At 34.4% G+C, this 10,159-nt stretch overlaps 1 protein-coding gene across 1 annotated transcript in view; it reads left to right on the top strand.

The window, feature by feature from the left end:
* Positions 1 to 923: 923 nt before the first annotated feature.
* The window catches only part of LOC118750693 (SAFB-like transcription modulator), a gene marked incomplete in the record, with an annotated part of 16,793 nt that continues 7,557 nt past the window's right edge, over positions 924 to 10,159 (top strand). The window contains 2 exon segments of the mRNA XM_036485424.1: positions 924 to 1,109; positions 1,243 to 1,671. Of these exon segments, the coding sequence (XP_036341317.1) occupies positions 990 to 1,109; positions 1,243 to 1,671 (549 nt within the window).

Below are 10,159 nucleotides of genomic sequence, written 5' to 3'. Positions count from 1 at the left end.
CCAATTCTAAAAAACCTCACAACTGAGTTGTGAGGAAAAATTTGTGAGATTTCTCGTGAGGTCTATTTTGTGAGGTTATTCTTGCCCACACCTCATAAGAAAAAAGCTCAACAAAATCACAACACGGGGTGAAAAGCATTTTGCTGTCTAACAGCTGTTTTGTAAATAAAATAAATACAAAAGATGGATGCAGAACATAAGGAACAGTAAATATTTTTGCAATTTGTTTATTTCTTTGATAATTACTGATTTTATTTATTTTCTAGGCGAATTCAAAAATAAATAACAAAGCAGGGGTAGCCCCAGTACTTCACACAGTTGCAATCCAAAACTTGGTGCAAAAGTTTGTATGGAAATGAAATCCTTTGCCTGCTCCAGCTCTTCCGAAACTGCCGCAAAAACAGGCAATAACTCTGCCATTACTGAATATACTTTTAGTTAAAAAAAAAATAACACAGGCACTGATAGCGAACGAAAATTAACAAAACATTATTCAATTGCTCAATAAAAATCGGATGTTTTTCTCTTGTGAGGGTCTCATTCGTACATCGTAAATTTTCTGACAATTGTGAGAGTATGAGCTTTCGAATTTACGCCAGCATAGGGATAAGCTCACAGTAGTCAGAAACGTCACAATAGTGAGAGTGGTGAATTTTGTGAGGGCAACATAATAGGGCTGTTAGTTTTCGTTGTTTTCTTTGCTTTGTTTACTTTTCTTTCTTTTTCCAGTGAAACAAGATGGCGTAGAACCCGCTAAAAAAGTCGACTTTTTTCACTCTCTCGTTCTTACGTGATCTTGTGTCTTTCGTTCGTGGATACGTTTCACGTTTGCGATCACACCTAAAAATTGTAATAGATTATGCAGTAGTGCCAATTTACAATGCTTTCTGTACGTAGCAACCCTGCATGTCATTAAAACGCCATTTTGTATTTCATATCCGTCATATTTTAATTGAGGGAAGGATTTTATCTTAAACTTTAAAAGAATAATGCCAGATACTGGAAAAAAATTGAGTGAACTGCGTGTTTATGATTTGAAAGAAGAGCTTGAAAAAAGAAAGTTAGAAACTTCTGGCGCTAAGGCAACTTTAGTGGAGCGGCTTGAACAGGTACTTATTAATTTATTACCTAATGTATGTAAAACATGCAGGCTGATGGTAATATTCGATACACATGCTGTAGATATAAATATGAATTTGCATATGTGCGTGTATATATATGTAACATCAATAATTATTTTAGGCGATCAAAAGTGAGGGCTTAGATCCTGCAAAATACCTTTTTATGCCTAATACCAAAGCCACCCCTAAGAAAGCAATGGAAGCGAAAAAAGTTGGTGGAAAGCCCATTGAAGAAATTAAAATCAAAGAAGAACCTATTGACGAAGATGATATACCTATTAAAACAGAAGATGGCGGAGAGGAAGAATACTATGACGAAAATGACCAATTCGAGGGCGATGACGACGATCAAGTCGACCAAGTAGGCGATGTGGATGATGAATGTGTAATTATCGAGGATGAAGGAGGTGATGGTAATAATGATGGCGCAGATGAAGAAGGGGATTATCATGATGGGCCTGAAGGTGAAGAGGAAAACGCGGGCGAGTCTAATGAGGAATCAATAAATTTAACTATTGGGGAAGAAGAGCAAAAGCTCCTACACGACGAGGTGAGTAAAATTAAACTAAAAAATTATATTGATTATGAAATGTCGAAAGGCGCTAAATATCAAATGAGGTTTTTGCATTAAAAAAGTGTTTTGAAGAAAAATACTTGGGATGTCTTAACCCGAGTTAACATTTTCTGTGTCAGAATGGTTCCCCATGGGGTTGTGAAGGGTTCGAGGGGTCAGGTATTACTTTTTACAAAGTTTTCCATACCCAACCCCTGATTCCTGATTTTAATGACGCCCTACCCTTCAAAAGCTTGTATTTCGAAAACTATTGACCCGATTTTAAAAATAAGAACACGGTATAGATAATTGAAATACTGATATATACTGATTTGTATATATTTATATACATTCTAGGAAACAAAAACAAATTTATGGCTGTTACTTATTTTGAAAATAGGTTCAATAGTTTTTCGAAATATAAGCTTTTGAAAATATTAAAAAATCCACTTTTTAAACCACCAAGTGCCGCCCTTTAATTTCCGAAAAAAAAGTTATGCCATTAAAACTAGGAAAAAGGGGCGGATCACTACCACTCTTAAGCCCATCGGCCCCTATTCTTTAGGTATTTCAAGCTAGATTTATTAAAAAAACTTAGCCTACTAGTGCATTTAAGTTCTTTGAATTTTAAAGTCTAGTATTAAAAGTCGTGCTTTTGTAAAACTTGGCATCATTTTTGCAAAGAAGATAAATACATGAACAGCAGTTATCAGGTGCCATCATTTATATCAAGGGTGCTCAACAAATAGTCTTGCCCAATTCTCAAAGTTTGGCAAGTTTGTAACACAAGTCAAAATCCACTTCGGTTTTTCGTAACGTCACGCCAGCGCGTATATTTACTAATCAATAAAAGGACATTTAATTGCTATGCAAATCTAGAAAAACCTTTTAAAATTTTGACTTTTTCAATGTTCTTTTATAACATTTTGTCATACCAGCTTGATGTAACGCCAGTTTGGGAAAACCCATATGTATGTACATGTTGGAACAGTTTTGCAGAGTTGAAATATGAAAGGGAGTCTAAAGCATTCATGCACGATATGTATTTCCATATGTAAATGCTACTTTACTGATATGTTCTATATTGATAGTAAGCTAACATCTCAATGTGTAAGCATTCCGAAATCAAAGCGAGACAGTCTAGTACTGTTTTTGTCAATGTATTGTGTACTTGAGTGCCGGTTTTGTATATGTGTTGTGTACATGTTTATTTATAAATGTGTGTGTTCCTTTTCTTTCGTACGTGTTTATTGATATATCTGTACTGTAGTGTTTTCGGACGGTACTAGCTCTTACTGCCAATATAGGAGTATTACATATATGGTTCTAATAGATGCATATATGGTACATACGAGTACACGCAAAAAAGTAGCATTTACATAATATGTATGTGCAGGAAGTTTATACTACTTCTTATTTCACAAAGGTGGGGAAATGTATTCTATAGTCGATATTCGACATTACATACATCATAGGTTTTGATAGTTGTCCTCTCCATAGCCGAGAAAATAGTAAACTTCCGCTAGCAGGTCAATTCTGGGCTGGTAACAAAAATGTTGTAGCTGCTGAGCAGGTCAATCTGCACTGGTAATGAAAATTCTGTAACCGGTAAATAAGTTCCTGTCAATTTTTAAAAACTTTTCGCAATCTGTCTACTCTTGTAACAAGTAAATTTTGTTGCTATCTAAGTTGGTATTTCCCCGTGAAATATGCAATGCCAGAATTTCCTAAAATCTTCATACCTGAATTACTAAATATTTAACTGCATTACCAACGCACCTATGTGGAATCGCTGTGACAAGAACTGGTAACACTTTTTGCTAATTTTGTTGCGGTAGGGGCTTACTTTTGATAATAAAAATTTCCGGTTACAAAACAATCGGTAACGTCCAGAATAGACACCTGTAAATGTCGAAAACCTTCCACTGCAGCTGCAAGTCTACTGGCAATTGCCAATCCGTCTGTATTTCTGCCTAAATAAAGAAATTTTTAGCGGTAACTTTATGACTAGGGCTGGGAAAAATATGCCAGAAAAAACTAAAAATAAGCGATAATTGTCCTATAAGTAAGGTACGTTCCTCCAGGGATGAGAATTCGATACTCAACGAAAATTTAGACACGCTTGCATAGCTCTTAATACGAATTTCACATTCGATCTTCGATAGCCAGTGAAGATCGAATATCGAATGCAACTCATAATAAGGGCCGTATATTCGAAATCTTCATAAAATTCTCTATAAAATTCGTCTAATTTCAAGACCTGACCTACCGGTACCCACACTTTTTTTTACTAATAATCTTTATCATCTACATACATATCACCTGGGGCTGAACGTAACCCGAAAATGGTGTACTAAAGTGGGACTGAATGTAAATCCAGTAAAAACCACTATAGTACCATTCTCAAGGAAATATAAACTTGATAGTCTAAAAACTGCGAAGAAAGCTGTAATATCATTTATGACGTGTAGGTCCATGGCAGTAAAGAGTTGGTGATGCACACCAAAGATACTGAGTGGATCTACACCACTATAGTACGACCCACTTTACGAACTATATAACTCGGAACAATTAAAGGCTGGCATGCGTATGCATGACCGGAGCCATGAGAACTTGTCTAACCGCATCCTTGGATGTTCTTTTAGATCTTACCCCTCTTCATATTCTCAGGCGAAGAGAGAGAGAGGAAACGAAATTACCGATAAACTAGCGAAGAAGGGTGTATCGACCCCTTGCAGTCCAAAGCACTTTTAGGAACATTTAACCTAAAACGCTTCAAGGAATGTATGAGCTTATCAAAGAATAACTTAAGAATTGTTACATGAATCCTGATAGGGCCCTGCAGGCTGAACTATCACCTGACTAAACTGGGAATTTACTCGCATGAGCGATGCAGATTTTGCATGACGGAAAACGAGGCTGCACAGCACATCTTAGAATAATGTCCTGCACTGATGCACAAACGCAAAGAGCACCTAGGTGAACATCTGATAACCAAAAGCGAAGTGAAATCCATAGATTTAGGTTTCTCGGTTACTGGATTAATATACACACTATAATCCATGAAGGGGGCACAATAGATCTTAAGGTCGCAGTGCTTTATCCCCAACAATAATAATAATAATGCTAAATCAATGAAGTTCCATTCAATTTGTTCATTATTTTTATTTGATAATCTCGGCTATACATACAGTAGAAAATAACATTCGTTTTTAAATTATGAACCGAAAATTACCTTTTCTGGTCGAATGTATATGCATGTACTTAGATGTAGTTGGAAAAAATTTAAATGAACTTAATTCGTACTTCGATAGATGTTCTGTTCTAGTTGTGGATCCAGTAAGTAATATATCTTATATTCATTCATCAATTCTATATTTAAAATTAGTACAATAAGACTTAGTCTTTTGAATGTAGCTAAACAGATTCAGAGGTAATATTAATATTAATGCAGGAAATAAAACAAAACAAAATATGATATTAGATCTCACTAAATAAAATGTATAAACTAAAAATTATGGACTAGATAAATACTTATTTAGATCGTTCATCCACTCGAAGAGAAATAGTTATGGAGGGAAATTTTAAAGTTGCTTTTGTAGAATTTCATTTTGACGGCATGAGGAATAGAATTCCAAATACGAATAGCGTTAATGAAAAACAGTCTGGCACAATTTTTAAAGTTATATGAAGGCAGAATTAAGTCAGAGGAACGTTCCGACTTTGGAAAAATAAGTTACAGATAACGTGGGGTTCTCGTATGTATGTATAAGTTTATAGAGGAAAATGCAGTTCCTGGCTTTTATGTAGTCTGATATTAACAATTTTAGTAAAGGCAGGGTTTATGGCCAAAATACGTATTTTTTTTTTTTTGAGTATGCATTAGGGTGCCCTCGAAAATGCTTTTTTTGGAAATTTCAAGACCCTACCCCCGAATTTTATTTGTTTTTATGATAAATCATATTGCCTATTTTTATAGATTTTTTAAAGGTCATTTAGGTCAGAAAATAGGATATTGTAGATTTAGCAGTTTTTGAATGACTTTTTTTGTTAAGATTTCAAAGATCGAATATTATCTTAGAACAGGATATATAGGCTTTTAAAATGGTATATAAAAATTTATTGTCGGACTAGACTTGTTGGGATTTTTATCGAGAAAATTTTAAAAATACCCATATTTATCTTAATTTTTTTAATTCTACAATTTCAAAATATGGAGTACTATCTAAAATTAAATCTATTTCCAAATAAAGTGATACGCCATTTATTGCAATCGCCTAAAAATTGTCGAATTTAGGCGGCTTTTCTTAAATACGGCCTTAAATTATATGTGTGCATGTACCGGAATTTCGAATTTTTTAAGCAGTGTTGCTAATGCGTTCATAAATATTTATTCAAAATTGTATATACAATCGCTCTTTAGCAAAAAAGTGGATTTTTTCAAGAAATTTTAGGAGAATGCGGGTGGCACCGCCCACTTATATGATATATCCGTATCAATTAAATTTGGTAAACACATTTCGCTTAGGCTTCTTAAGCGCCATATTGAAAATTTTTGAAATCGCACAAGTAATTTATAAACAAAAAATAAAACCGACTTCAATTCTCGTATACAAATTTAGGATTATCGTTAATTTCTTTATGATTCGTTAATCGGATTTAGACTAAATTAATAAAGGACTACCTGTGAGGTAAAACCTTTCCTTTAAAAAAAGACTTATAGAAATCGGTTGACGTGGTCCAAAGTTATGCGATAACATACATTAAAAAAAATATTCCGACGAATTGATAACACTTCTCCTTTTTTGTTAAGTCAGTTAATAAAATCCCCAAACTTTGTGCAAAAGTCATAAAAATTCAAAAAATTTGCGCACTAATTTCCAATATCTAATCAGATTTTTTAGAAAAATTATAAGTATGTAGTTTTATAGCCTATTCAATTTTAGTATAACAAATTGCATGTTAGAAGCTGCTAAAAATTGCGTTGACGCAATATCTTCCATATAAAGTATGTTCAACAACTTTTTTTTGTATGGAAAAAATTATAACACTGTCCATTAAAAAAATTCCAAAATTTTAATGCGATTTTTAAGCAGTATAAAATTTGCATTTTGTTGTACTAAAATTGAATGGGCTATCAAACTGCATACATACGAATTTTTCTGAAAAGTCGGGAAAACTCTCCCATAAAGGGCGGTCGTTAAAGGGGCGGTGGGTGAAGAGGGAGTAAGCGTGGAGGGGGCATGAACCGCCATTGAAAGAAATGCAACTCCTGACCCACCTACATACGTCTCCTATGGGTCCCTAGGGACCCCTTACAAAAATGGCCAAAAATCACAAGTTTCGCTTGCGTCCACAGGAATTTTGCGTATAAATTATTTCTGCTGAACACATTGGCCCGTAGTAATAGAGAAATTAGAAAAAGGTTTTAACGATTAAACTTGTGTTTTATTGTAATCACCATTTTAACTCTATCTTTTGTGTAATATTTTGTTCTGCTGTAAAATATTAGGAGTGTTTGCTATGCAACTGCCAGTAAGAATTAGCCAGTAACAAAATTCAGAGAACAAGGTACTTTACTCTCCGAAAGAGAGAAACTTACTAAGTTTTGCGCGAACAGGAATTAGCAAACATTAGCAAGCTTCACTGCCAGCTAGCGTCCATGGTTGCATTTCGAGCATAGTACATTTTTTAAATCATTTCAGGTGGAAACCAAAACAGGACCAATACGTATATTTCTTCTTATTCTGACTTTCTTCAACAACTCAGAAGAGAATGGGATGCTGTAAACCAAATTATTAACCGTAAATCAAAAAGCAAATCGGATTCGCTTGTGTTAAGTTTGGACGGCACTGATGTCTCGGATCCTCTGGTAGTTGCAAATGCGCTGAATGATTTCTTTGTTAACGTGGGTACTGGTCCCGCTATATTTAACAACTATAATTTTTGTACGTGTCAAACTGACCCATTGCATCCTGAACTCGCCCCGCCCAGTAACAGTTTTTTTCTTTGATCCCATATCCGGCTCAGAAATTCTGATCATAATCAAAAACCTAAAAAATTCTGGTTCTAGTGGAAGTGATAACATTTCAAATCGAATATTAAAGAGCATAGGATTGTATATTGTTGACGTTCTGAAGCATTTATTTAATTTAAGTATACTCTCTGGAGTTTTTCCAGAAGACTTAAAGTGTGCTACTGTTATACCTCTTTTTAAAAAAGGAAATAAAAAAGATAAAAACAACTACAGACCTATATCCTTATTATCTTCAATAACCAAAATTTTCGAGAAAGCTGTGAAGGGTAGACTTTTAGCATATCTGGATAAAATAAATTTCTTCAGTCCAATGCAGTTTGGTTTTAGGTCCGGTCTCTCCACTGAAGATGCTCTTTTAGATTTCTGTTCATTTATATATAAGGCCATTGATGAAAGAAAGAGTTGTGCTAGTTTATTCGTCGATATTACGAAAGCGTTTGACATGGTTGACCATACTATTCTTTTGAGCAAATTAAATTCGGCTGGTTTTCGTGGTAACATCCTAAGATGGTTTGAATCTTACATAACGAACAGAGTTCAAAAAGTTAAAATTGAAAATTATTTGAGTGAACCCAGATTTATAACCCTAGGTGTACCCCAGGGATCGGTTCTTGGACCAATCTTGTTTTTGATTTATATCAATTCAGTATTCTCGTTGCCTTTTATCGGGAAGGTTGCTGCTTTTGCTGACGACCTTGCCATTGCATACGGATCAGACAACTCATTTAATCTTTTTGTAGATATCAACCACGACTTACATTTGCTAAGATCTTGGTTTGCAGGCCACAAGCTGGTAGCAAGCAACAAAACGAAGTTAATGTATTTTAGTCTTGGTAACAAAGACATACCAAATAACGCATTTACTTTTCATGCCTCGAACTGTATGCGATATATATTATGCTCTAATAATTGCACTCAGCAAAATGCTGTAGCTACTTTTTATCATAGTATTAACTGCAACAATAATTGCTTTAACATCGAAGTTGTTCCTGACTTTAAGTATTTAGGAGTTATAATAGACCAAAGCCTAAGTTGGTCTTCGCATATTTCGGCTATGAAGCTTTACCTTCTATCAGCCGTACGTTCCTTCTATAGTTTGAAAAAACTGTGCTCCAACAAATTATTGATAATGGTATACCATGGGTTAATCCACTCTAAATTACAATACGGAATCAGTTGCTGGGGTGGTGCATACGCTAATAAGGTTCGTCCGCTTTTAGTCATGCAGAAGTGTCTTATTCGAAGAATATGTAGCGTTGGGCGCATGACACATTCCATGGATCTCTTCAAAAAGTTAAATATTCTTCCTTTGCGTCATTTGTACTACTTTAAAGTTTTGAACATTTTTTTCATGAGGAGCGGATATACTCAAAGTCCTATATACAATCTATACAATCTGAGAAGTAGATCGTTATTTAACATAGCAATTCCGAGCTTTCGCACCACACTCTTTCGAAACTTCTACGCCACAGTGTCTTGTAAATTATTTCTCAAATTACCCGACGATATACAGCTTATTAGATCGCTTTCAGTGTTCCTCAAAGAGGTGAAAATATGGCTTTTTGGCTTCAATCATGAAGGTATCGAAGTTTTGCTGTGACCTATTATTTAGGCTGACTTGCACAACGAAAATTTATATTTTTAACTCAGAGCTAACGTCAAATGGGGGGTTAAATCCATACGTTTTTGACAAATTATCAAATTAACTTAGTTCAGGAAATGACTCGGCGTTGTGCAAGTGGGCCTTAGTGTATAAGTAATGCATTACCGCTGAAGGTTTAACATAATACATTTTGATGTAGGTTCTGAAATTGCTTTGAATGCTTTGCCTAAATTTTTATGCATAAATTTGTATTCATATATTTAATTTAATAATTTTTAACTTTACTAATCATATTCGCAACTACATTTTGATTTCTACTTATGCCCCCCACTAATGTAACAATTATGAAATGACATTTCCACTGCTCTTTATTGTAGCATACTATGTCATTAACTATTTTCTTACTGAATTTGTTATTTTAAGATTATGTATTTGTTTTATTGTACATTTTTTATGAATTAAGAAAATAATGAATAAACATACATACATACATACATACAAACGCTTCAATTTCATTGTGGAAGTCACTGTCGGATTTCCTATGTCGATAGTGGTGTCGAGTGCCTTCCGATTACGGATACAGCTTTTTCAGCCGAGTACCTTTCAAATGTTTGGAATTAATTAAATTAATTGAATAAACAAAAATTAGCATACTTCTTTCATTAGTAAATCGCAACAAGATTGTTCATTTTTAAATTTAACGAACTCGTTGATTCAAATAAATGTTCACAAAAATGCAACCGTGTACCACAATCCTGCTTGCAAATTCTTACTGGTAAAAATTTTCCCAGCACGAATTTGCAACTTCCCCTCCAAATGAAATGTCAAAATTGTGCTCTCTCCTT

This window comes from Rhagoletis pomonella, unplaced genomic scaffold, assembly GCF_013731165.1.
Source record: "Rhagoletis pomonella isolate Grant_MI unplaced genomic scaffold, Rhpom_1.0 Rhpom_scaffold_00361, whole genome shotgun sequence".
Lineage (NCBI taxonomy): Eukaryota > Metazoa > Arthropoda > Insecta > Diptera > Tephritidae > Rhagoletis > Rhagoletis pomonella.
The sequence above is the reverse complement of the archived record's forward strand: the minus strand, read 5'-3'. Positions and strand labels throughout refer to the sequence as shown.